This window comes from Sus scrofa, chromosome 6 (genome assembly GCF_054392235.1).
Source record: "Sus scrofa isolate SSC_HxYL_T2T_F1_AM1 chromosome 6, Sscrofa_HxYL_maternal_Yorkshire_Landrace_v2.0, whole genome shotgun sequence".
NCBI lineage: Eukaryota > Metazoa > Chordata > Mammalia > Artiodactyla > Suidae > Sus > Sus scrofa.
Genome location: NC_139388.1, coordinates 99,937,642 through 99,965,176, shown reverse-complemented (window position 1 = coordinate 99,965,176; position 27,535 = coordinate 99,937,642). Strand labels below are relative to the sequence as shown.

The 27,535-nt window shown below is 53.1% G+C and overlaps 1 protein-coding gene across 4 annotated transcripts; it reads left to right on the top strand.

Annotated features, from left to right (window-relative positions):
- On the top strand, positions 1 to 27,113 carry NT5C1A (5'-nucleotidase, cytosolic IA). 4 transcript variants are annotated; one of them, XM_084964020.1, is made up of 7 exons: positions 1 to 118; positions 1,225 to 2,170; positions 10,403 to 11,877; positions 12,363 to 12,492; positions 14,583 to 14,705; positions 17,447 to 17,631; positions 19,275 to 27,113. In XM_084964020.1, exons 3-7 carry the CDS (start codon positions 11,764 to 11,766, stop codon positions 19,638 to 19,640), a joined length of 918 nt encoding a protein of 305 aa, XP_084820146.1. In that variant the 5' UTR covers positions 1 to 118; positions 1,225 to 2,170; positions 10,403 to 11,763; the 3' UTR covers positions 19,641 to 27,113. The 4 variants fall into 4 exon arrangements, with proteins under 4 accessions (XP_084820146.1, XP_084820143.1, XP_084820145.1 ...); XM_084964017.1 differs by lacking the exons at positions 1 to 118; positions 1,225 to 2,170 and adding exons at positions 2,728 to 3,287; positions 3,404 to 3,596 and having other exon boundaries at positions 11,710 to 11,877; XM_084964019.1 differs by lacking the exons at positions 1 to 118; positions 1,225 to 2,170 and adding exons at positions 3,071 to 3,287; positions 3,404 to 4,570 and having other exon boundaries at positions 11,344 to 11,877.
- Positions 27,114 to 27,535: the final 422 nt, after the last annotated feature.

Genomic DNA, 27,535 nt, shown 5'->3' with positions numbered 1-27,535 from the left:
GGAACGAAGGTTCAGATAACAGTAAAGCTGGGACTTGAACTCGGGTCTCCTGACTTCAAGGCCCCTTGAGGCGCTCTCATCCAAGGGAGCAAATCCAAATCAGAATGAGGAAAGACAGGTAACAAACCTTGAACTCTCAGCTTCAGAGGAGGGAGGGTCTTGCTTGGGAGGCCAGGAGGTGGAGGAGGAGAAGGGGAGGGGCAGGTAAGGGATGAAGGGAGGTTTCATAGAGGAGGGGGCTTCCACCTGTGGTCTTGCTAAAGACCAGCCAATAGGGCTGCCCAGGGGAGCAGTTCAAGTGCAGGAATCCATGCTCCCCCACCTGCCATGGGAAAAGACGGCTTCTCAGCTTACTTGGTCCCAAATGAATAACTCCAGAGAAGAAGGAGCCAAATTTCCCAGCATCCCTCTATAAGAGTGCGGGACAGGGCCCAACTCAGGGCACATGCCCATTTTGGCTCAATCACTGTGTCCAAGGAAATAGAGTTCTACAATTAGGCAGGTCTGGGTCACACGCCTATTCTTGTGACCAGGGAGATATGGAGGCAATGACTGTTATAAGAAGAAGAGGATAGGAAAGGTTGCTAGCCAAGCAAATCCAATAGCCACCAACTTTTGAGGGGCATTTGTTGAAGTGATATAGAAAATCTCATGCAAATTTAGCGATGGGTATCCCAGGAGTTCTCACTGCGGCTCAGTGGGTTAGGAACCTGATGTGGTGTCTATGAGGATGTGTGTTCAATCACTGGCCTTGCCCAGTGGGTTAAGGATCTGGTGTTGCCACAAGCTGTGGCATAGGTTGCAGATGTGGCTCAGATCAGGCGGTGCTGTGGCTATGGCATAGGCTGCAACTGGAGCTCTAATTTGACCCCTAGCCTTGGAACTTCCATGTGCTTCAGGTGCAGCCATAAAAAGAAAAAAAAAAAAGAGAGAGATGGGCACTACAGCCAGGCTTTGATTAGGGACTTGGGAAACTGTCAGGACCAGAAGCAGCCCCCTTTCAGGGCAGATGTTTTCTCTTTCATGGAGTCTCTGCTGTCCTCTGCACTTTTTTTTCCATCTTTATCTGCTGATGGGCTCATTCTGCTCACACAGTTTCTGCTCCCTCTTAGCTTTACATAGTGTATTAATTGCAGCTTGTGAAAGCCCATCCAGGTCTCTTGGAAGCCAACAGTATCTATCTCATAGCATCCTTATCTTCTGTTCCTGTGGTTGACTCTCCAGCCCATTTCCCAATTCCAAATTCCTGAGGAAGAAGAAGTTGATTGGCCTAGATCATCTTTTCAAACCAGGCTGCAAAGGTCAAAGGTCACTGGACAGCATGAGGATGGTTCACCTTTGTGTCAGGTACTCACTCCCATCCAAATAATGACCCTATACATTTTCTCCTCCTCTTCTCTGAGGCACCTGAGAATAACTGACTCCTTCTTAGAGTTTCATTATGTATTGCTATGTAACAAGCCACCCCCAAACTTCATGCTTAAAGCAGCAAAAATATCATTTATCATGAATCTGTGGATTGGCTGGGCTCAGCTGGGAGGTTTTACTGCATCATGTGTTGTTGGCTGGGGTCACTCACCCTGTCGCATCCCAGTAGAAGCTGGGCTGGGGCTGGAACAGTAAGATGGCCTCACTCTGCTGACAGATGCTGACAATTGCCTAGGAAACCACTGTTCTCTCCCGGCTTCTTATCCTCCAGGGCCTTCTGCCTCTCCCTGTGATCTTTCCAGAAGGTTAGTCCAGACTTCTTTACATAGTAGCTGGCTTCCAAGAGGACAAAAATAGAACCTGCAAGGCCTCTTAAGGCTTAAGCTTGGAAACCGCATAGCATCACTCCTACAGCATTCTATTGGTCAAAGCAAGACTCTAGGTCAACTCAGATGCAACTCCACTTCTGAATGGGAGGAATGGTCCAAGTCGCATTGTCAAAGGGCAGGCAGGATGGGGGAGAGTTTGGGGCCACATATGGAAACATCTATGGACAAGGGCAAGTCTCAACATTACATCCTAAAGCTTTTGATTATTATTTCCTCTTTCCTCCCACACAGGGTTTGTTTGGTTCCTCCCAGGACATGGTGGAGGCTGGGCAGACTCCTCCATTCTGTACCCCATCCCAGTCAGATGTCCTCCAGGCTGGGCCAGTATTTTCTCCTGCTGCTCCTACATACCTGTGGGCACCTGTAGACACACAGAGATGGCTCTCTGCTTCTTGGTCTGTGCCTTCGGATGGGTGGCATTAGTTTCTGCTACCCTGGGCTCTGCACCAAGGAAGGCAATGCCCTGGAACTCCAGGAGGGTGGTCAAAGATTCTTTTTTTTGTTTTGTTTTGTTTTTTTTTTGTTGTTGTTGTTTTTGTTGCTATTTCTTCGGCCGCTCCCACGGCATATGGAGGTTCCCAGGCTAGGGGTCTAATCGGAGCTGTAGCTACCGGCCTACGCCAGAGCCACAGCAACGCGGGATCCGAGTCGCGTCTGCAAACTACACCACAGCTCACGGCAACGCCGGATCGTTAACCCACTGAGCAAGGGCAGGGACCGAACCCGCAATCTCATTGTTCCTAGTCGGATTCGTTAACCACTTCGCCACGACGGGAACTCCGTGTGGTCAAAGATTCTTTAGTTCCCAGGCTCCTTTTCTATCATCCTTTAATCTAGCCATTTCTGGGCCTGTCACTAACCAAGCTCAGCAGGTGGGACCTGGGAGTGCGCGCCCCCTGCTGGGCATCAAGGGGCCAGCCGGTATCGAGGTTCAGAATCCCTCCGAGTCTCTCCGGTCTGGATCCCCCGCCAGGCGGAGGGGAACCTGGTCTCTCCACCGACTTCCGGAGCCCCTCCGCCGTGGAAGGAAAAGCTGCCCGTCTGGGCCTTCCACTGTGCGCCCGGCTAGGAGCAGGTGGCTCCTGCTTGTGGATGGAGCTGTCCATCCACCACCTCCTCCCTCTCCGCGGAACGGTCTGGGGGAAGGAGCCGCTGCTCTGGGTACCAGAATCCTGGAATCAGGGGGGAAAGAAGGCGATTGGCTAACTTTTCATTTTCTTCTTTGGGGATCGCCATCCTTGGGGGGAAAAAAGTTGTCAGACCTCCGATCTCTCGGCATCCTGGAGCGCCGGCGAAGAATACGAGCCTCGAAATGCCGAATCCGCAGCAGTCCGCAGGCCCGGTTTCAGGCCCCCTCCTCTGGCGAGCCTGAAGGTTCTACCCCCAGTTCACTTCGGGCGTGAAGCGGTCAGCACAGGAGAGCTCAGCCGTCCCAGTCACAGCAGCAACACCAGGGCAATCAACCGAGAGGTAGAGTTGAACACCCAGCGCCCCCCCCCCACCCCGGCCTCCGGCCGGCCCGCACGCGCACTCTCCCGTCGCTGCCCGCCCCCTTCTCACGCCCGGGACGCGCCTCCCTCCCGCAGCCCAGCCCCGCCGGCTCCGCTCTCCGCTGCCGCCACCCGCTCCGCTCGGGCCGGGTCCAGCCGGAGCATGGAACCGGAGGAGCCCCGGGAGCTCCGCGAGCCCGGGCCGGGGGCAGAGACCGCCGCGGCCCCGCGCTGGGAGGAAGCCAAGACTTTCTACGACAACCTCACTTCCAAGAAGAAACCCAAATCGGTAAAAGCTGGGCATGGGTATGGGGGAGGGCAGGGGGAAGGTCACCGCGGGAGGGAGCGTCTGTCCTCTGGAGGGGGTCCCAGGGTACCCCTCCGGAAAGGGACGCACTTCCTCAGCACCAGAATGCGCCAGGCCCTTGGCGCAGGCTCGGGTTTATTTTGGGAGCTCGTCTCCGGTGGTTTTTTTTCCCCGGGGCTCGGGTTCCACGCCAGGATCCCCCTCCCCCATGCTGTCATCAGGGCCCAGCTCCGGGCCGCCGCCAGCCTCTCCCTGCGCGGGCAGCCTGGGGCCCGTGGACAGCACTTGTTGGCAAAGTCAGCGACATCTACAGAAGCGCCCCGGGCTCAGGTTACCTGACTCTGATAACCCGGCTCCTGGCTGTACCACCCCCCACCCTCCTAGTTTCTGCCATCTGGGCGCCGAGCTCCGGACCCGAGCCTCTGCGTTTGATATCCGGCTCGGGGCTCTGCGCGCTGTAATCGGGGTGCCGGGGCTCTTAAGAGAAGGGAGCTGCATTGGGATCAGCGCTTTGCGCTCAGGGCTCTGTGTCCCTGATTCTGGAGTCCAGACACTGGACTTTGAGCCCCAGCTCTGATCTCCGCTCCCCTCACAGGGGAGCCCTTGCTGGCATCAGCATCTTGGGGACCCTCGTGGTCTTCTCAGCCCTCCAGGATGCACTCAGAGGAGGATCCTTATTGGACAAGTTCATGGTTGGTCCTTGGGCCTTGCTCACCCCAGCTTCCCAGATCTCAGAGCTTGCGAAGAGGATGGAGGAGAGAAAAGCTGGCTCAGAGTATCCTCCAAAGTGCTCCAGCCTGACCTCAAAGCATCTTGCTGCTTCCCTCCCAAACCCCTCCCATGAGGCCACCCTGTCAACAGTTATTCCCCCAGCACCTCCAGGCCTGCTCGGCAGTGGGGATTGAAAGATGAATTAGTCTGAGTCCTGCCTCAGGAGCTCAGAGTCCCTGAACATGGTGAGTGCTCAGATGAAAGACCCTAGCAGTGGGGAACATGGGGGCGGAAGTGACTGCCAATGCAGGAAGGCCTTTAGAGGTGGCCTTTGAGATGATCTTAAAGGCTGAGTAGGTGGACTTTCCCAGACAGAGGGGGAAACAGGATGGGCAAAAGGCACGGAAGTGTATTTGAAACTGAGCAAGAAACTGCAGCATCTTTAGGAGAGTCGGAGAGATGCCAGAGACCCATGGAGGGGCTCAAGTGCCATATTATTATGGAGTCTGGACCTTATTCAGTGGAGTTAGGGGTCTTAGAACTAGGTGCCATGGAACTCCATGTATCAGGGGGTCTACCCACATGTGAAGCCAATTCATTTTCTTTCTTCCTCAAACTATATTTAACGCAAGTAAAAATACGTGATAAGGGAGTGCCCATTGTGCCCCAGCAGTAACAAACCCGACCAGTATCCATGAGGACACGGGTTCGATCCCTGGCCTTGCTCAGTGGGTAAAGGATCTGGTGTTGCCGTGAGCTAGGGTGACCTATGGTTTAGGTCGCAGATGCGGCTCAGATCCCACGTTGCTGTGGCTGTGACATAGGCTGGCAGCTGTAGCTCCTCTTCGACCCCTAGGCTGCGAACTTCCATACGCCGTGGGTACGGCCCTAAAAAGAAAAAAAAGTGATAAAAGTCAACTCACTCAAATGTGTTATTAGACATTTTAGCACCTTGGAGACTGCCAGCATATTAACTTATGCTACAGGTTGAATTTTTTTTTTAAGCAAACCTCAGAATAAAGCTTTTCTTTGGACTCTTTTAATAGAAGAGTATCTCGAGAATGCTGACAATTGTTGCTGAGTTTCCCGAGGCTATTTGTTTAAAATGGAACAAAACAGAAAAGCCTGTTACCATTTGCAACCGCTTTTTGGTACGAATCAGGACTTTCTCAATGCTCTGCAAAACCCCAAAAAACTGAAACAAACAGAAACAAAGGGACTAGAAGATGAAGCTTAAATCTGAAAAACTATATTGTTTTCATTGGTTGACATTATAACAAATATATGGCGAACATGTAATACATTTGAATTTGTGAAATATATTTATACCAACAAATATGGCACTATATGGTTTACCTATTGGGGTTTCCCCAAGAGTTCATTTGGGTAAAATGTCAGCCTACTTTTTTTTTTTGTCTTTTTGCCACTTCTTGGGCCGCTCCCACGGCATATGGAGGTTCCCAAGCTAGGGGTCAAATTGGAGCTGTAGCCCCCGGCCTATGCCAGAGCCACAGCAACGCGGGATCCGAGCCACGTCTGCAACCTATACCACAGCTCACGGCAACGCCGGATCGTTAACCCACTGAGCAAGGGCAGGGACGGAACACGCAACCTCATGGTTCCTAGTCGGATTCGTTAACCACTGTGCCACGACGGGAACTCCCATACTTTTTATTTTTATTTTTGGCTGTGCCCCAGGTACATCCCTGGCTAGGGGATCGAACCCGAGCTGTAGGAGTGACAATGCCGGATCTTTAACTCACTGAGCCACCATGGAACTCCATCAACCTGCTTTTTTTTTTTTAAAAAAAAAGTATGAAAACCATTATGGAGCTGTTGCAGGATTTTTCAACACAGGCTTAACATGATATATTTTCATTTTAGAAAGGTCACTCTGGGGCTACATGGTGAATGGATTGGAGAAGGCATGACTGGTGGGAGGCAGATCCGTGAGGAGGCTGGTCCTTGCCTGAACAGACTAATGTCACAGCCTAGGGGATAGAAAAGAGAGGATGGATGTTGGGGACTAGGGAGGTGAGCAGAGCCCATCAAGCACCGAGGAACCTGGGAGCTCAGGCCCAGTTGTCAGTAGTGACCTCTCATCCCTGCCCCTCTCTGTTCTCTGGGGGCAGAGACTGGTGGCTTCCCAGCCCCTTATTCCCTCTTGCGGGAACCCCACCCCCCAAAGGCTATTTTGGAGAATTTGGGCCCCTGGTGGGTGAGGGCTTGACCTAGGCTTATTCTCACCCCCAGGAGCATTTGAGTGGGATCATTGACCTCTGAAGGCCTGTAGGAGGCCCTCACCCCATGAGTCCACACCTCTCTTGTTCCTCCCTCCTCCAGCAGCCCTTCTCCAAGTCCTTCTAGAAAGGACTTGGCTTTGTTCCTATCTTGAGCCTAACAGGCAGAATCGCCTGGGTCTAATGAGAGCGCCTCAGGCAGGCTGAGCAGGCTGGGTGGCCCTCCATTATTCCTCCACCCCTACCCCCCCAAGCAGGAATAATCAGCCCCCACCCCCACCCCATGCCCTGCCCAGGAGAAGGCAGAGAGCTGGCAGCGTGGCCCAGAGTTCCCAAGCTGAGTCCCTGGTCTTGGTCAGGGACTTTCTGACCCAAGTCCCCGTCTGGAATCTGGACTTCTTTTGGATTTCTGGAGGAACGGTCCCAAGGTGCACCTGACAGCACATGGCAGGGTGGCCTCCCCTGCAGCAGGGTGGCCTCCCCTGCAGCGAGGTCCAGGAGGGCTCTAAGTGCTGAGCTTCTCCCCAGCTCTGACCAGCCCCCTCACCTGTTCCTTCAGCTCTGCCTGGAGCTGGGTCAGGCTGCTCCTCTCTTCCAGCTGGGATCCGTATTTCCCACAGCGGCTCATGCCCTCTAGGCCTTTACTTGTTATATTTATTTATTTATGCTTTTTAGGGCCACACCTGTGGCATATGAAAGTTCCCAGGCTAGGGGTCGAATCAGAGTTGCAGCTGCCAGCCTATGCCACAGCCACATAACACCAGGTCCGAGCTGCATCTGTAACCTACACCAGAGCTCATGGCAACACCAGATCCTTAACCCACTGAGCGAGGCTAGGGATCGAACCCACATCCTCATGGATCCTGGTTGGGTTCATAAGTGCTGAGCCACAACAGGAACGCCCCCTCTAGGCCTTTAGGCTCCACCTTGCTTGTGTAGTGTCAGAGCAGACTGAGTGGAGGGGCAGGGTCCTGCTCTGAGGACCTTGGTTCTGGGAGGAAAGAGAGCCCTGCGCTTAGAAACCTCCATCTCCCAAATCTGGAAAGGGAGGCTATGGCCAGGGGTAGGGGAGTGTCCCAGGGAAGTGCTTCTAGTAGCAGGGGGTTGGGGTCTTCTGGGGATGATTGAGGAGGGGCATGGAATGGGGGGCAGAGAGCCTGCTGTGTGGATGGAGGCCAGGCTAGAGGCCAGAGACTTGGGATCTTGTCCTGGCTCTGCCTTGACTTTGCTGTGTATAATACTCTATCCCTCTCGAGGCCTGTTTCCCCATCTGTAAAAGAGGGAAGCGGAGACTCTTGGGACCAAGGCAGCTGGGATATTTTTCTTGCAGTGGCCGGAGGTGGGATGGGATGGGGTCTGGACAGGTCAACTAGAGGAGACACAGAACACGGCAGTCTGGCAGGGACTGTGGGACAGAAAGTGAGGAGCGAGACCTTGGCCGGCCGCCTGGGCTGGAGCGGTCGGCTTGGGAACCTGCCTGAAGGGGCTGGGAGGGCAGCTGGCTCTCTGTCCTTGAAGGGGTGATGGGCCTGTCCTTGGAGCAGTAAGCCCAGGGGGCGAGGCAAGCCCAGCCCCTGCCCTGAAGGCCAACAGGCTTCCTGGGTTTATGCCCTTACCCTCCCTGGCCAACCCTCCATCACCTCTTTTCTTTAACTTTATGTTCCTTTCTTGAAGGTTCACAGTGGCTGAAGGGGTTGGGAGGTATACCCAGCCCTGGGACACACTGACCTCTGGGGGTGGTTGGCAGCTGGGAGAGGCACCTGGGCTGAGAGCCCTAGAGGACAGCCGTCTGCCCTGCCAATGCCTTGCTCTCATCCTGCTGGCCCCACATACCATCCTGGTTGGGGTAAAAGTCAAATGCCAACTGAGGTCCACCTCATGAGTTTGAGGACCCTGGTCTTCTGTTCCTACTTTGAGGTTCTAAAGCTTCATTAGCTGTTAGCCATTTATAGCTACTTAATTTATTTTTGTCATTTTAGGGCTGCACCGATGGCATATGGAGGTTCCCAGGCTAGGGGTCTAATCGAAGCTGTCGTCACTGGCCTATGCCACAGCCACAGCAACACCAGATCCGAGCCTCGTCTGCGACCTACACCACAGCTCACAGCAAGGCCAGGATCCTTTTGAGCAAGGCCAGGGATTGAACCTGCATCCTCATGGATGCTATTCAGATTCATTTCCACTGAGCCATGACAGGAACTCCATTAAATTTAAATTGATTAAAATTAAATACAATTAAAAATTCTATTCCTCAATGGCCACAGTTTAAGTTTCTCCCTAGCCACATGCAGCCACACAGAGAGCACCAGACTTTTCCATTTTCACAGAAAGGTCTCTCGGACAGTGCTCTTCCAAAGGATGCACAAATCTCTGCCTTAGGGATAGATCATAAGCTCCATGGGGGCAGGGATCACACCTGTGTGGTTTCCTGCCATGTCCCCAGCACAGTGCGTGTCACAGGGTAATCACCCAGTCTTGTCAACTGATGGGGACCCAGGCTTGGCTCCAGAGAGAAGCAGTGGGATTGAGTGTGTGGCCTGCAGGGCTATCAGGCCAAAATTCAAGTCCATTTATGAGTCTTTCCCCACCTTGAAGCCCTGCTTGCTCATCTGTAAAGTGGGACTCATGGTCCCAGGAGTGGTCAAGTCACAGAAATGTGGTGGGACCCTTGGGGACCCACGTTCTGATCCCCCAAGAGATGATGAAGGCTCTAGCTGCTGCCTGTGGTGTCATTCCCCTCAGCCTTCCCACTGGAGGTGCTGAAGGAGTGCTGAGGCCCTCTTGGGGCCCTGAAAGAAGGCTTAGTGCAATCTAGCACCAGCCTACTCTTCTGCCCCCTGCACGCATGTCCTGAGCCCTGCCTGCCTTTGTGAAGGCAGGGCCTCTGTGCACACCTCCTCATGCCTTCCTTCACCCCACACCCCCCTTCGAGGCTTTTCCAAAACATCTCCTCTCTTGGAGCTCCCGTCGTGGCTCAGTGGTTAATGAATCCGACTAGGAACCATGATGTTGAGTGTTTGATCCCTGGCCTTGCTCAGTGGGTTAAGGATCCGGCGTTGCCATGAGCTGTGGTGTAGGTTGCAGATGCGGCTTGGATCCCGAGTTGCTGTGGCTCTGGCATAGGCTGGCGGCTACAGCTCTGATTCGACCCCTAACCTGGGAACCTCCACATGCCACGGGAACAGCCCAAGAAATGGCAAAAAGACAACAACAACAACAAAACCATCTCCTCTCCCACAGTAACTTCCTCGGAACCCTTGTCACCTAGACTTTGCTTTCACCTGTGTTCTAGCACTCATTTCAGTCCCCTCTGCATCTCTGTTTACCCATCTTTCTTGACTATCAGCATGTGACTCTGAGGGTCGGAGCCCAAGTCTCTACCAGGACCATTCCCAGGCAGAGCCCAGGTGCTGCACACAAAGAACAAATAAATGTTTGTCAAATTCCCATCAACCAGAGCAAGAGTCTCTGAGCACCTACTATATTTTAAGCAGTGTGAACAGGTGAGGGCACTGAGCTGGAGATACTTGTTCATGTTCAGTTTCTCAGGGCAAATACAGTTTCTCATTAAAATACATGGCTTAAAATTCCAGAGACATTAATATTTACTGAGCACCTACTATGCGCTAGACACCATTCTGAGCGCTAGAGATACAATAAATGAATAAGATAGTGCTGATTCCTGCTCCCTCAGAACTTAAGCATGGTTCCTGCTTCTAGAACTCTGTCTGAGTTCCCATCATGGCTCAGTGGAAACAAATCTGACTAGCATCTATGAGGACACAGTTTTGATTCCTGGCTTTGATCAGTGGGTCAGGGATCGGGCTTTGCCATGAGCTGTGGTGTAGGTGGCAGACGCAGCTTGGATCCCGTGTTGCTGTGGCTGTGGTGTAGGCCACCAGCTACAGCTCTGATTCGACCTCTAGCCTGGGAACTATGTGCCAGGGGTGGGGCCCTAAAAAGACAAAAAAAAAAAAAAAAAAAAGAACTCTGTCTAGAAATAGAAATAGCTAAATAAGCAAGTATAATTTAGGGTTAAATTTTACTAAAAAAGGAAATCCATAGGAGAGGTAGCAAGCCCATGACTAGGGGAAGGCTTCCTAGAGGGGACATGTGGTTTGAGACCAGAAGGTTGGGTAGAAGTTAGCTGGAGGAAAGTCAAGGAACAGACAGATCAGGCAGAGAAGCAACACGGGCAAAGGCTCAGAGAGGGGGGCGGCAGTATGCAAAGCCAGGTATGGGAAGGTGACAGTGGAGAGAAAGGCAGGGGTCTGTCGTGAAAGGCTCCTGACTCCATACATCAGGCTGCCGCCCAGAATATCAGGAGAGTGGGTACCACTGAGAGAGGGTGCGGATGGGCATGATCATATCTGAATTTGAGAAAATTCCCCTGACAACATATAGACCACAGCTTGAAAGTTATGAGAGATGGTAATGGGGCTGGCCCATGGTAGGAAGACAGAAAGAAGTGCATGGGCTCTAGTAAAGTTGACAGATTTGGGTGACTAATTGATGGGGGGAGGGAATTGAGGAAGATGGAAGAGCTGAGGGTGACTCTGGCCAAGGTGATGAGTGGATGGTGGTGCTGAGCCCTGAGACAAGGAAAGAGGGAGGGACCCAGTTTAGAGGTGGAGAGTTCAGCTTCGGGTATGATGAGTTTGAGTGTCTATTAGTCAACAGAAGCAGATATGTGAGTCTGGAGCTCAGGAGAAAGATCTGAGCTGGAGATAAATGTTCTTATATCATTGTCATGCTTCTGGGTGCCATTTCTTCCTAAGGGCGTGGAGCTCTCATTTTATGATGGAAACCATCTGGAGACCATCTTGAGCATCCGTCGTACTTGGCTGCCTACACCGTATCCATTTCTCTGCTGTGTCCAGATGGTGTCCAACTAGACTGCAGACTCCCTGAGGGCATGTGCCTCCCATCCCATTGCCCTCCCCGGTGGGGAGCCATCATCTCCTTCAGTCCCCAGCGGGGCCCTGCACAGAGCGGGTCCTGATCTAGGTCTGCCCAGGGCCGAGGTCCTTAGGGCAGAGGCTGGGTCTGGGTCTTCTCCGTGTCCCTAGTCCCCAGAGGGGCTGGCCCATGAGACCGACTTCTGTGGAGTCTGAGGGTTGGCCCCTTCCCCGGCATCCCTGCAGCCCAAGCCTCAGAATGCAGTCACCATTGCTGTGTCCTCCCGGGCCCTGTTCCGCATGGACGAGGAGCAGCGGATCTACATGGAGCAGGGCGTGGAGGAGTACGTGCGCTACCAGCTGGAACACGAAAACGAGCCCTTCAGCCCCGGGCCAGCCTTTCCCTTTGTGAAGGTGAGGGGCTGTCCCACCCCTGCCCTTACGTGCCTTTGAGGGCATTAGATAACAGCACTTCCACACGTGTCTGAGTAAGGAAAAGGGGTCCCCTCTGGATAGATGCCACCCCACAGGAGCACAGCTTCCTCAGGGGACAGAGCCATTGTGGGAAGAAGAGGCCACCGTATTCTCTGGATTGGGGCAGCCCCACTCCAGGTAACCAGCCTGGTGCATTATTGGGGCTAGATTTTGGCTCCCACTCACCCTTTTAGTGACATACCCCTGGGCAAAAATCTAATTGCACAATGGCAGAGACTAGGAAGAGATGTTCCATGTCTAGGGATCCCACCCTGAGCCTGGCCCCTGAGCTTCCTTCACCTCCCCCCATTGGATCCCAGCTCACCCTCCTCCCCAGCCCTGGCTACCACCTCCAGGCATCAGTCCCAGGGCTGGGGGTGGCAGTGGGAGAGGGTTTGAGCTGGAGGATCTCCTCTCCCATCCAGGCTCTGGAGGCTGTGAACAAGCGACTTCGGGAGCTGTACCCCGAGAGCGAGGACCTCTTTGACATCGTCCTTGTGACCAACAACCATGCTCAAGTGGGCGTCCGTCTCATCAACAGCATCAACCACTATGGTGAGCAGGAGGAGTTTGACCATGACCCTGCTGGACACACGGGGATGGGACCACACCTCTGCAGGGTGCATGTATACCCCCGGAACCTCAAGCCCAGTGTGGTGCTGGTAAACTGGCCCTTTCAAAGGTGTTGATGTCAAGCTGTGAACCACTGAACAACTGGGGGAACTGGCTCCCCCAATCCCCCAACGTTTACTATTGGGCTCTCACAAGCCACTACAAGCTGGCTCCAGCACACCCCTGCATGGGCCTCACTCCCTCTGTGACCAGGCAGGGCTCTTGCTGCCTGTGTGCCTCAGTGTCTCTCTCTGCAGTGGGGCTGATGGGTCTTACAAAGCTGCTGGGGACGATGTCTTGGTCCAAACTCTTATTTATTTATTTTTGCTTTTTAGGGCCGCACTTGCGGCATGTGGAGGTTCCCAGGCTAGGGGTCACATCGGAGCTACAGCTGCCGGCCTACACCACAGCCACAGCAACATGGGATCCGAGCTGCATCTGCAACCTACACCACAGCTCATGGCCACGCTGGATCCTTAACCCACTGAGTGAGGCCAGCAATCGAACCCGCAACCTCATCATCCCTAGGCAGATTCGTTTTCACTGGGCCACAATGGGAACTCCTGTCCAAACTCTTGAAAGAAATAGGATTGAAAGTAATAGACCCTCCAGGCTGGAGAGAATGATTTCTTATTAGGTTATGGAGTGTTTCCTGGAACCACAGGGAAGGAAGTAAAATTGGGCCCATAATGGCCTGAATCCAAATATTGGAAATCTCTCCAGGACTCTTCTTCTCTCTGAACCATGTGAGCCCTTATTTCTGTTTCTCTGAGCAAATCTGTTCCTTTTTTTTTTTTTTTTTTTTCCTGTTTCTTCTTCTCTTTCCTCAAACCAGTTTTCTCTGCTTTTCCTGAATATGGCCAAAATGTATTAAGTCCTTGTTTTCAGCAACCAAGAGAATCTAGTTGGGTTTTGTTTTTTGGGTTTTTTTTTGGTTTGTTTTTGGTTTTTTTTTTTTGCTTTTTAGGGCCACACTCAGGGCACATGGAAGTTCCCAGGCTAGGGGTCGAATCAGAGCTGCATCTGCCAGCCCATGCCACAGCCACAGCAATGCCAGATCCTTAACCCATGGAGCCAGGCCAGGCACATCCTTATAGATATTAACCTGGTTTGTTACTGCTGAGCCACAATAGGAACTTCCAGTTGGCATTTTTTTTTTAATCCTAATTTCAAATTGCTGGGAGCAAGGATGATATTCAAAATATTTAACCAGCATTCCCATCAAGGTGCAGTGGAAACGAATCTGACTAGTCCATGAGGACACAGCTTCAACCCCTGGCCTCACTCAGCAGGCTAAGGATCCCACATTGCTGTGAACTATGGTGTAGGTCACAGACTTGCTCGGATCTGGCATTGCTGTGGCTGTGGTGTAGACCAGCAGCTATAGCTCTGATTTGACCCCTAGCCTGGGAAACTCCATATGCTGTAGGTCCGGCCCTAAAAAGACAAAAAAAAAAAAAAAAATTAACTATCTAGTGAACAAGCACTGAGGAATCAGGACTATGGTACTGGGGCAGGGTCCTGAAGGACCCCTGCTGTGCCCTCCTACTGTGGATTCTCCCATGTGAGGGGCCGGGGCAGTGATGGGGTAACTCAGTGGGTTCAGAGTGGAAGCTATTTACCAACATGCAAAGTTTTACAACCTGCGCCAACAGAGGTACTAGGTGACTATCAGCCTGGGATAGGAGAGAATCTGACTGGCCCAGCTTGGGTCAGGTGCCTACTCCTAGCCAATCAGCTATGACCAGAAGGGACCAAAAGCCTCATGGCTGGGGCTTCTGCACTGTGATTCTCCAAGGGGATATTACAGCAAGCCAGGCAACCCCTCCAGAGGTATGATCATCACATTTCATGACTGAAGGATGGAGGGCCTCAGAGAGGGGGAATGCTGGCCTAAAATCACTCAAGAGACTCACTCTGCTGCCCAACCACTGCTCAGAACCAAGATGGCATCCATTGGACATGGAGGGACCACGCTGAGATGCTGGGGGTTGAGCCAGGCATCATCTGGCTAATCTCTACCTCCTCCCCAGACCTGTTCATCGAGAGGTTCTGCATGACAGGAGGAAACAGCCCCATCTGCTACCTCAAGGCCTATCACACTAACCTCTACTTGTCGGCTGATGCAGAAAAAGTGCAGGAAGCCATTGATGAAGGTGAGTCAAACTGGGGAAGGAAGTGTGGGGAGTCTGGCAAAGGGGTCCCAGAGACACGAGATCCTAAAGCTCTGAGCAGGTGCTAGGGGTGGGGGTGGGGTTGCCATTGTAACCAGAAGGGGTGTACCTTCCTTAATTCCTATGACCTGGCCTCAAAACTCTAAGAACAAGGCCCTACCTCTTCCACTTATTGCCCACCTCTTCCACTCTCCCACCTCCTGCCCTGCCATGTTAAGAATGCTTTAATCAACACCACCCAGCCTTCTGTTTCCATGGCAACCCTCCTTACAACCCAGAAAGCTGCTTTCTTCTAAAAATCTTCCAGGTCAGTAGGAGTTCTGATTCTTGTGTGACCAAGGACAGCCTCTGTCCCTCTTTGGGCCAGTGAGAGGGACACACAGTACCTGGTCCAGCCTGAGCAGTGGGATCTGGGAAATGGCCAGCATTCCAGCAGCTGGGCTGGCCAATGCTGTGGTGAGGTTAGGAGACCCAGCTGCAAGGCTGATGAAAAGATTTCCTTGCATGTGTCTCTTTCATCCCACCCTTCCCCTTTGCTTTTTTAGGCATGTGGAAGTTCCCAGACTAGGGGTTGAATCAGGGCTGCATCTGCTGGCCTATGCCACAGCCACAGCAACACAGGATCTGAGTCACATCTGTGACCTACACCACAGCTCATGGCAGTGCCGGATCCTTAACCCACTGAGCAAGGCCAGGGATTGAACCTGTGTCCTCATGGATACTAGTCAGATTTTTAACCCACTGAGCCACAGTGAGAACTCCCTCCATGTGTCCCTTTCAAGGGGCAGTTTTGGGGATGGTATGTATATGTGGTCTCCCGACAGGGTGTGTTTCCTTATTGTTCAGGGCAGATAACAGGCCTTCAGGGAAGAAAAGACTGTCCCACAGCCTGGGAGGGCTCCCCAGGCTGAATGCTACTGGCAGATTCCTTTTTTCAACCAAAAATATATTTTCTCTTCCTCTTTCATGCTGGCTCCTGCTCAGAAGCCTGGCGTCTCTCTCCACTGATGCCTCACACCTCTAAGCTGCCTGGGGCTCCAAGAGGCTTTCTTTATTATTATTATTATTATTTTCTTTTTTGGCTCCCCAGCAGCATATGGAGTTCCCGGGCCAGGGATCAGATCTGAGCTGCTGTTGCAACCTACGGTGCAGCTATGGCAACGCTGGATCCTTTAACCCGCTATGTTGGGCCAGGAATCAAACTTACATCCCAGTGCTCCAGAGACACCACTGATCCTGGTGCGCTACAGCAGAAACTCCCAAGAGGCTTGCTTTAACCAGAAACCAGAAGCCATTTCCCTAGACAGATGTTACACCTTCTGGTTGGGGCCTTGGCATTGGCCAGCATACGTGCCTTTATATGTCTATAATTTAACCCCGGGCCAGGGAGCAGGGGAGGGTCAGGAGGAAGGCCCTGCCCAAGGTCAAGTGGTTCTGGTTCCTCTTGGCTCCCCCACTGCCAAAGCTAAGAAGGTGCCTGGTCTGATGTCCAGGGCCTATGCCTGCTTATAGCATCCTCAGGCTAGTGAGGCTGGCATCACTTGCTCTTCCCAAAGCTCTGCCCCCGCCCAGGCCTGCGAACCCAGATCCCTAAAGAGCAGGCTGCAGCAGCCTTTGGAGAGACGAAGAACAGCAGATGAACTGAGCCTGCTGCCTGTCTCTCCAGCCTCCTGGTACTGCTCTGTTGTCCAGTGAGCACTAGTCTGGAGCCGGGGTTCCCGACAGGCATTCTAGACCCTCTGGAGAAGCCCAGAGTCTGTGCACAAGGCCAAGTGTCACTAGGGCTCTCTCCCATGGCCACACATGTTGCTCCAGGCAACCCTGCATGGCCAGGCCACCCTGAGCGGGGCCTACCTGGTTGCCATTGTGTTAGACTGAGGGGGTGCCCATACCCACCCCACCCCAGACTGCAGTCGGGGATCTCAACAGAGATGAGCCACCTTCAATTCTACCTTGGTCCAGAAAGGGTGAGGACTTGCCAGAGTCAACAAGAGAGTACCTGACCCAGCCAAGTTCTACTTCAGGGGCCTATGGAACTCCAGGAAGGACAGCAGTGGCCATGGGGACCCTCCCTTCCAGCCGGGACTGGTGTTTGGCTATCCATACCAGCATGTCCTTACTAGATATTAAAATATAGAAATTCCCCCATACTGACTGATAAATAGCTCCTCCCTGAGTCCCCTGAGTGTCCTCCCGACCCTCTCAAAACAGCAGCTAAGGGGAGTTCCCACTGTGGCTCAGCAGTAGCGAACCTGACTAGTATCCATGAGGATATAGGTTCGATCCCTGGCCTCGTTCAGTGGGTTAACTATCCTGCATTGCTGTGAGCTGTGGTGTAGGTCACAGCTGTGGCTTGGATCCTGTGCTGGGGCTGTGCCTTAGGCCGGCAGCTGTAGCTCTGATCGACCCGGGAACTCCCATATGCTGCAGGTGCAGCCGTAAAAACAAAACAAAGCAAAAACCAGTATCTAAAGAGGAAACCCTGGAGCGAGCCAGGACCCTCAGAGCCCTACTCTGAGCAAAAGCCTAGTCCATTCTTACTGGCCGGTTTTGAAATATTCTGAATACTAACCCTCATTAGCCGGGCCCCGGGCCCTGGCTGAGGCAGGTGCAACAAGGAGAGCTTGAGTCAGTCCTTCCCTGGCCCCCAGGCAGCTGAAGCAGGTGTCGGGGGCCTCTTATACCTAGATGAAGGCAAACAGTGCTTGCCTCTCTCTGCACAGGGATCGCAGCCGCCACCATCTTCAGCCCCAGCAGGGATGTGGCTGTTTCCCAGAGTCAGCTGCGTGTGGCCTTCGACGGGGATGCCGTGCTCTTCTCAGATGAGTCGGAGCGCATCGTGAAGGCCCACGGGCTGGACAGTTTCTTCGAGCACGAGAAGGCCCATGAGAACAAACCTCTGGCCCAGGTGCTCCATACACACCCCAGAACCCCTGGGCGGAGTAAGGCAGCTCCCCAGAACCTGCTCTTGGCTGGAACCTCCAGCCCAGAACCCAGCCCCAAGCTCGGCCCAGAATCCAGCCAGGTCCCCTTCCTTAGGCCTCCAGCACTCCTCCTTTCCACCCAACCTCTAGCTCTCCTCTGTGAGCTTCTACCCCTTCTTTGAGCCCCCACCCCCTCACCGCATTCCCATGCCCCCGCTTTGAAGCCCCCATTCTCTCTCAGTCTCATCTCTGAAGCCCCTACCTCTCCTTTGCAGCTGCTTTTTGAGGCTCCCATCGGCTCCCTGAAGCCCCCATCCTCCCTCTCAGCTCTTATCCCTTCTCTGAAGCTGCCATCCCCTCTCTGGAAACCTCGTCCCCTCTCTGAGATGTGCCCACCCCTCTGAGAGGGCCCCCACCTTTTCACGAAGCCCCTGTATCCCCCCCATGGAGGAAAGGAAGCACCGGGCTAGTACCCCTCAGCAGGACAGGGAGGTCCAGCTGGCGTGGGGTCTGGGGCAGCTCATCGGCTCTGGGCCACCCCAGCCCTTCCCACCTTCTGCCATCCATCCCTTGGCGGGGGGTGGGAAGGGGGGGGCTCTCAGGGACCTACACTCACCCTCCAACTGCGTGGAGTCTCCCAGGAGCAGAGAGCTTGGAGTTTCCCCAGACTGGTGGAAATTCCGTGGGGTTGAGCTGTTGGGGTTCTCTAGCCCTCCTGGGAGCTCCTCTCTGTGCTTTTAACAAAAATCTGGGTGCTCACTAACCGCAGAGCCCCCTCTCCAAGAACGCAGCAGGCTTCGGTGGTGGCCCTTGACTTCATTTCATGTCCCCTCTCCTTGGTTCCCTCTGAAATCCTTAGGAATCCAGCCCAGGACAGCTTTTCCACGAAGGGGTAGGGAGAGCCCCAGGGGACCCCTGCTCACTCCAGGTCACCCAAGAAGTGAGGGGGTCTTTAAGATTAGAAGCCCACCTTTCCCGATTTCTAGATGCTGCGACAGTTTTCTTCATCATCGTCTGGTTCTTTATTCACTCGTCCTCGTGAAGCTTTGTCGTTCCGGACCCTGTAGAGAGAGGCCCCGTTCCTTTCCCTGACCCCGCAGAGCTGGAGCGTGACACCCTGAGCCACCCATGTGCCCCAGGGACAGGGTCAATATTCAGCAGCCACGACCCATTGGTCTGTCTGTCCCAGTTGTTTGCAGTTTGAGTCCCTTCTGACTGAAGGGTGCCCATGCCACAGTCACTAAATATTTTTTAAAAATCTTTATTGTTAGTAAATACTTTTAATATCCTCCCTGCCAATGAGCAGAAAGGCCAGACTTACGGAGCTGCAGGACAGACTCCCATGTACCTGGTGGGCACATAGCCACAGTGGCCCTGGTACAGTCATTCTGACACAGACACCCCCAATCACAGCCGTGTGGACACCCAGACCCACAGAGGTACCTCCAGCTTAACTGATGCATGCAGTGGCCAGAGCAGGCATAGCAACACTGAGAGACTTGGGGATCCTGAGAAGCTTTCCCGCCCCAAATAGCAAGACGCTAGTGCTTTACGGGGGAGCCCAGCTGGAAAGGGGGCGAATGTTTGGGAGAGGGGTAAGCTCACTTGGTCCTTTGCCTTCTCCTAGGGCCCCTTAAAGGGTTTTCTGGAGGCGCTGGGCAGGCTGCAGAAGAAGTTCTACTCCAAGGGCCTGCGGCTGGAGTGTCCAATTCGCACCTACTTGGTGACGGCCCGCAGCGCAGCCAGTTCTGGGGCCCGGGCTCTCAAGACCCTACGCAGCTGGGGCCTGGAGACGGATGAGGCCCTGTTCCTGGCGGGAGCACCCAAGGGCCCCCTCCTGGAGAAGATCCGCCCGCACATCTTCTTTGACGACCAGATGTTCCACGTGGCTGGGGCTCAGGAGATGGGCACCGTGGCGGCCCACGTGCCTTACGGTGTGGCGCAGACCCCCCGGCGGACCACACCTACGAAGCAGGCCCCCTCTGCCCAGTAGCTGAGCCACCAGCTTCACTGACCACATGGCTCCAGGCATGGCTCCCTGTCACATGTGTCATCCAGTGGCCCCTTCCAGTTCCCCACCACCCTGCCTATTTGCATGTCCGCCTGCATCGCTGAGAGTGAGGTACTTGTAGGAAATTATGCAGACTGAGCCGGCATTGTCACCAGCCCTCCTTTTGGGCAAACGCTGTGCCATGATCCTGGCTAGGAAAGTAAGACTGTGCAGAGTAGCTGGGTTTCAGGGGGAAGTTGATGGGCCTGAGAGTGGGAGGGTCAGAGCAGCCAGGATGCCTCAAAAGGGGGGTTATGAGACTAGCTCAGTGTAGTATAAAGAACGCTGCTTGGAGAAAGAAGGGATCTGGCTTCTAAGCTCTGTCTTGGCATTCAGTGCATGACCTTAAGTTCCCTTGCAACAGACTCCAGGATGAGGTGACCTCTCCCTGCGGTGCACTGGCTAGCTCTCCACCCCTGCAGGAGCCCCTGCAACCTCTTTGTCACCACTTCCAGGGGAGAACCCTCACTGCTTGATGAGTCAGTTTCCCCATCTTTTAGGTGGTTTTCAAACTCTCCTTTAGCTACAGAAGCTTGGTTTTCTAAGATTACCCTCTTGGGAGGAAGCATTCTGGGCCAGGGCTGCTCCTGGTATATTTGGCACCTTGGTACAAATCGCAGAAGGACACTGTCTCCAGAATGATCATGAAAAGACGCCCCTTCCTCTGGGTGACCCAGACCATGCTGGGGTACCCAGCTTGGTTAGCAGGACATAGGCGAGATTTCAGCCCCTACTGACGCCTCAGCCCAGAGGCCTTTGTCAAATGGGCAAGACGCACGGTCATCCACAGCAACCTTCCCTACAATTTTACACGTTTGGAAACCACTGGGCAAGATGATCTATCTGCTTCCTGCCATCCCCTCATCTGAGTCCTCAGGGGTCCGCTGCCTAGTGCGGGGGCGGGGGGGGGGGGGAAGGCGGGGGGAATGGAAGAACTTAACCTGCATGCAAACTCTCCTCTGGCCACCAGGGGGCACTGCAGGCCCTCCCTGGGAAGGAGCTTTAGTGGGCCTGCTAGTGCTTCCTCTGCTTTTGCTTTTAAGCCAAAGCTCAGTTGTTCCTGCCCGCCAACCCCCTCACCTCAACCCTCACTCCCTCGGTGACTGCACCCTGCTGGACTGCCAAGCAGCTCTGCTAGCGGGGGAGGGGGTAGAGACTTGGGGTTTACTGTTGTGAGCTCAAATGCAGGGGAAGAAAGCTCAGTGGCTGAAATGGGAAGTCGTTCAGGCTGAGCCCAAGGGAAGGGCTGCCTGGAGAGATAAAGGAGGCGTGGGGAGGTCTGGTCTGAGGCAGTGACCGCTTAGAGAGGAAGGAGCTGAAATGTGTGGAATTGTGGGTGAAGGTAGTGAGCTGTTTGTCACTAAGATGCTGTGCCAGGGACTCCAGGAAGAGGTGGCCTTCCCCTGCGGTGCATTGGCAAACTCTCCATCCCTGCAGGAGCCCCTGCAGCCCCTTTGTCACCACTTGCAGGGAAGGATTCTCACTGCTTGACAGCCTCCTCCTTTGCTGACCAGCCTGGCTCTCTCAGAGGGAGGTGGCTCCCTCAGGAAGACCCAAAGGGGTGAGCAGATGTCGTGATGGGATCGGATTGCCCAGTGCCCTTGGAGAGTCCTAGCTGTGACATCTGGTCCTAGCCGTGACATCTTGATGAAGAAAGCCAAAGGTATCATCGGAGGGGGCAGGAGCCTGGAGGTGTGTGCAGGGGAGCTGGAACGCTGGCGGGGGACAGGAGAAGGGCTGACAGGCTACCTGGGGCCTGACCTGTGTTCTTTTGAGGACTCGGCCCAGGGTCTGAAGGGGCACAGGTTCTGGGCAGTGTAGGGCAGATGGTCGTGTCAGGAAGATAGTCCAGGAGGGAGAACAAAGCGAAATGAGCAACAGTTTGGGTGAGAAGAGTCCCTGGCTGGGCTTCCTCTGTCAGTGCTGGAGCCACCGAGAGGTTGGCTGTTGTGGTGGGCAACGCTGTGCCGGGTGGCTGGACAAAGGCCGCGGCTGTGGACACCTTATCAGGGGAAGTGCAAGTGACAAGGATGCCTTTGCACAAGGCCATTGCCATCAACAGTCACGACCCTTCTGGCCAACAGAGGAGACCTCAGGCAGAGGGCCTGGCTGGGAGATCTTCCCTCTGCCAAAGCTCTAGGCTTGGCCAGAGATGCTGCAAGACTTAAGAAGAGCTTCGAGGAAATGAAAAGGAAGTGAGAGAGGAAACTCAACCCCTGGGGTGGACACATGCACTGTGAGGGCAGCACCGGATGTCACCTAATTAAGATGAATCCCAGAGATTCAGATACCAAGAGGTCCTGCCCCAGGGGCCTCTCAAGAAACATCGTTGATTCTGCCGGCTGTCTCAGGAAGCAGGAGAGTATGATGTGGGAAGCAGCAAAATAAGGTGTAGCAAATCTGTGTATTTCACTGGAGCACTGTTAATAGATTTGGACAGCCCTGGGCCATGAGAGACGCCAGTGTCCAAACTATTATTGAAACCATAAATGAACATTTCAGCCCTAGGGGGTGGGGGTGGGGGGGGGAAGCTTTCAGTGGCTGGAATCAAAGGCCAGAAGTCCTGGGGGCAGGTGCAGGCAGCTGCCAGACACACCTTCTGATTGTTTCAAGTGGTGAGGAAGCGTCCTGGGGAGAAGGACATTGTTTATTGTATCAGCAGGCAAATGAAAAAACCAGAGGTGCACCAAAGTGCCAGGCCCAGCTGCAGACTGCAGCACTGGGGCAGAGGAGCCACCGCTCCTGACATGCTGAACCCAAAGCCTCGCACCGCAATGACTCCTGCACAACATGTCCCAGGAAATGCTTGCCAACCAAGTCCCAGACCCAATGGAAACTGCCACTTAGGAAAACAGAAGCCCTGTTACTATGCACTGAGACTGCCAAGGTCACTGCAAAACAGCCCCATCCCCTTCCTGAGAGCCCAATCAGAATGATGGGGAAGCAGCAGAAGAAGTCAACACCAGCAAGAAGTTTAAATCCAAGATGGATCCAGCATTCTAATGCTATTCAACTGGTGTGCATCAGTCCAGCCAAATGAGTGATTAAAATATTGAAATGCCTCCATAATGGTTGTAAGTAGCGCTGGCTTGAGTCTCTGAGGACCCCCTACCCCCACAGCCTCAGCCACCCTGGCCCCTCCATCTTCCTACAACCCAGGAACAAAGGGCCTCTAGGAGGCCGTGCCAGCATGGTGGCCAGTGTCTGCTCTGTTTGGTGGTGCCCTGTGGCCATGCTGGTTGAGAGAGGTAACGTCAGTTGCCCAAAGTCACACAGCTAATAAGTGGCAGCAGGAGGACTCAAGCTCACGTGTGTCTGATGCTGAGACTCAGTTGCTCAACTCTTCCACCATATGGCCCATCCATGTGCAGAGAAGTGGCCAAAAGAGCTTCACAGCAAAGGTGTTCAGCTCACAGTCTCTCAACATGTTGACTTCTTGTACGTTAAAATGCCATGATAGACTTAAATGGGTACATTTTTGTTACCAGCTTCCTAAAGAGCTAAGAACTGAAACGAAGGCCAAACCTTTGCAGAGCCCTGAAGTACCTCCAGACAACCCCAGTTTATACTGGGCCGATGCTGGGTTTGGCAAACTGTGGCTCCTTGGGCCAAATCGAGCCCACCCCTATCTTTGTAAAGAAGCTTTTATTGGAATATAGCCATGCCCATTTGTTTACATAGGTCTTGGGCTTTTGAATTCAGTGTCAGAGTTGAACCGTTTCAACAGAGACCAAGGAGCTGGGAATATTTCTCTGGCTCTTTGCGGAAAAAGTCTGCTGACCCCCTGGGTTAAGGCAAACATCCCCCACCTGTGGGGAAACCAGCTTCCATCCACCTAAACATTTGGAGGTAGAGGCTGGCTCAGCTGCAGAGGGGGCAGCACGAGGGGGTTCCGTGCCCATCTGCAGGCTGGGATTACAGGCACCAACTGAGAACCTTGATGCTAAACACAGCAGACCCTTGGCATCTGGGGATTGAAGATTTCAAGGTTTGATGGTGTTCAAGTGACCTGTGGCCCGTTGTAATTTGGAATGTTGATGCATGCATTTGATTTGAGTGTGCTCTCCCAAGCTGCTGGGTGAGGGGCAGGGAGTGGGACCCCTGGCGAGGGCTGAGCCTAGCATGCTGTCCAGCATCTGCTTGGCATGGCTCTGCTGTTCTCAGCTCGTCATTGCCCTCTCAGGGCCTCTTGGGAAGTAATAAGTGCTTTTGGATGTGCCTTAGCTAAATATTAGTTTTGGATAAAGTGAAGTGCCCCATGCGGACTTACGGGCTCAGATCTGGGAGTTCCTGTTGTTAAGAACCCAACTAGTATCCATGAGGATGCGAGTTCCATCCCTGGCCTCACTCAGTGGGTTAAAGGATCCAGCATTGCCGCGAGCTTTGGTGTAGTTGCGGATGCAGCTTGAATCTTGGCGTTGCTGTGGCTGTGGTGTAAGCTGGCACCTACAGCTCCAACTTGACCCCTAGCCTGGGAACTTCCACATGCCATGGATGCAGCCCAAAAGACAAAAAAGAAAAAAAGGACTCAGATCTAACGAGTCATCCATATGCTCCCTGTGGAAGCAAGAAGAAGCTCTTCACGAAGATGGTCCCAAAGGAAGACAGTAGCCGGCTCAGAAGTTACCGATCAAGTGAGAGGTAAAACTCTGGTAAAGTCAGAAATGGCAGTTTTCTTGTGCGGTGAGGTAGTGAGCAATAAACACATACATACCCCATCACGGTGGAAGTGTGGATCTGGAGAAATCAGATTTAGGGACTGGCACGTGTAGAAGTAGTCCTGCCCACAGCCGTGGTGGCTGGCGCTGTTCCATCATGGCAGTCTTCCATGTGAAGCCCAGACTTGGCCTCAGGATCCTCCTTGACCCAGCATTCCAGCCAGCCACTACTAGTGGGTTGGAGCTGGCATGAGCGACGAAGAGCCTATTTGCCGTCTCTGTTGGTGTTGGATATTGCTCTCCAGGGGCAGTGTGTGAGGCCCTGAAAATTCATTCTCCATTGCTGTGCTGAAACCCCAAGGATTCCAGGGTCTCACCCCACTCGGACAGAACACAAAGAGGAAGGAGAAGAGCATCTTGTTGGTGACTTTCTTAGAAGGAGCTGCCTGAGAAGCAGTGTCCCAGGTTTCACCCAATCTTCAAGCAAAGTACAAAGTACCCCTCCTACCAGTAGGTGGCGCTGCAGGCCAAGGCTCAGCTGCTGGCTTCAGTAACAGTTATATTTCACTGGTTGTTATTTTTCTCTCCTTCCACGTTACTTGGTGCTGTGCTGGACGCCTGCAGGTAGCTTGGACAAAAAGGACTTTCGGTGCTCTGGAAATGTTTGCTAACATACCTGTGTGGTGAGCTGATTGCTCTTACCAACAATCACTGTGATTGCTTGTATAGGCACATTTCATGTGAGTGTGCAACAGGGTAAAAACTGCATGTGTGCATGTTTTTGTGGGTGTGTGTAATAGGCAGATATCTCTGCTGATGACTGTGTGTGTGTGTGTGTGTGTGTGTGTGCGCGCGCGCGCGCGCGCGCAGGACGGTTATCTCTGTTAAGTAAGGGTCCTGGGCCCCACGTACTGATGGCCAGCCCTGCTTCCTGGGATTACTGCTGGCTCTTCCTATCATCTCATGGGCATTTACGCATGTGCAGTGTGGGGTCCTCTGAGGCCAGGCCCCTTTTCTATCTCTCCAGCTTTTAGTCTCTGGCCAGCAGGGTCTTGGCTTCTAACCCTCTGCCTTCCACCCCTCATCCCTGCAGTCTTGGGGACAAACTGGTAGAATCACTTTTGGCTGCACTTGCCTCACCATCTCTATTTGTTTCTTCCCTCCCCTTGACAGTCTTGGGGCCCACATGTACAGTTGAGCAGACAGTGCACTGTGCAAATGCAAATAGAGCCATATCAAGGAGGTGTGAGTGACACCTCCTTGGCACCTTTAAAACCTAACTGTACATAGCTGCCCTGGTCACCTCATGGCCATGGCTAGGAAAGCTGCCTTCTTTCCTGCCTTCCTGGCCCAGCCCAGCCTAGACTGGGATTCCTTCCTCTGCTTGGGTGTTCTAGTCTGGCCCAGAAGTGACTTACCCTTGGCCTTGATCAGGAAGTATCTGCCTGATGAGCCATCCCCAAGAGGCCTCTGGGATTCAGTTTACAAAACTGAAATCGAACTGGCAACTTTTCAGTTACTGTAAGATAAACCAAAACTCTGCAGATGGGACCCTTGGCTCCCACACTCCTGGCCTGCAGGTGAATACACCTACATGGGCCAACTGTTAAGATGGGTCAGCTACAGAATTAGGGTAAAAGCCCCAAGGCTATGCTTGTAGCTGCACCAGGTAGAAAATCATGAGATCCACATAGACTGGACACCCTGACCAGGCCACAAACTCTGGTGTCGGGCAGGAGACGTCAATGAGCAAAGAGGATTAGGTAAGGATAGTTGCAAAACGGACAACACATATGCTGTCGTCTGACACGGTTGCTGCCGTGTGGGAATGTGGGCTGCTGTTGCCGGATGTTCCACCCCGTTTTCCAAGAGAAGCTGGAAATCTGGACTTTTCAATGTTGGCAACTATTTTGAATTGAGAAAACACTGTGCATGCCAAATAAAACACATCTTGCAGGCTAAATCCAGCCTTTGAATTTCCAGTTTGCACCCTCTGGCCCAGGCCCAGTGAATCGGGTTTTTCAGACCCAAGAAACTCTGAGGGTGAGGATGTTACACTCAGACTCACAGAGTTTGGATCTTTTTGAGACCTTGGAGATAACCACGCTCATCCCCTGTTTTAAACTGTGTACAGACAAACTTCTTTATTAACTTAATAGCACACATGTCCTTAATTCAAGTTTCTACTGAAAAGCATCTCGATACCCTCAATTTAGAACAGTATTTAAAATGAAGCCTCTGGAGTTCCCTGGTGGCCTTAGTGGTTAAGGATTCAGTGTTGTCACTGCTGTGGTGGGGGTTTTAAGTCCCGGGAACTTCTGCATGCTGTGGATATGGAGGAATAAATGTCCCCCCACCAACAAAAAAACAAGTCAGATGAAACCTCTACACATTAATGTGCTTGTATCTACCTGTCAGAAGCCCTATTTTATACCATTTGCTCTACTTCTGTCTTTTATAAACATGGGCTGCCCTGGTTTTCCTTCTAATCTAGCTTCTCTGGGTTGCTCTCCACGGTAAACCTCTTAAGTGCCTCCTTAAGCAGGTGGAGCTTGTGCTTCTTCATCTAGGGACTTCCTTTGCCTGTGCTGAGACTGCCCATGCTTTTCCTAGCGCGTTCACCCAGTCCCATGACAAAGGGTGCTACGTGCTTGTCAGCGTGGATCCCTCTCACTGCTCATGCTTGTCCTACACCTCATGTTACAACCTGGCCTTCTGCTTCTTAAAAGCCATTCAAATAAATTGGAGACTTTTAAAATAAGCTTATGTTGCCTTCTTATCCCCCTTCACAAACTGGGTTAGGGTCCCTTCAAGAAATACCAATGGGGGGATGGGGGGTGTTCCCATTGTGGCACAGTGGTTAACGAATCCAACTAGGAACCCTGAGGTTGCGGGTTTGATCCCTGGCCTCACTTAGTGGGTTAAGGATCCGGCGTTGCCATGAGCTGTGGTGTAGGTTGCAGATGTGGCTCAGATCCGGCGTTGCTGTTACTGTGGTGTAGACCGGCAGCTGTAGCTCTGATTGGACCCCTAGCCTGGGAACCTCCATATACTGTGGGTGTGGTCCTAGAAAAAGCAGAAAGACAAAAAAAAAAAAAAAAAAAAAAAAAAAGAAAGACCAACGGGGACACATGGAGGGAGCAGGCCTGGGATCAGTGCCATCCATGGATGCCATTGTCT

Excerpts from the sequence above, each read along its gene's own strand:
- NT5C1A (XM_084964017.1), top strand. The coding sequence starts at position 3,471 with ATGGAACCGGAGGAGCCCCGGGAGCTCCGCGAGCCCGGGCCGGGGGCA. Across the intron at positions 11,878-12,362 it reads CAGCCTTTCCCTTTGTGAAG|GCTCTGGAGGCTGTGAACAA; the intron begins GTGAGGGGCTGT and ends TCTCCCATCCAG. Across the intron at positions 14,706-17,446 it reads GCAGGAAGCCATTGATGAAG|GGATCGCAGCCGCCACCATC; the intron begins GTGAGTCAAACT and ends CTCTCTGCACAG.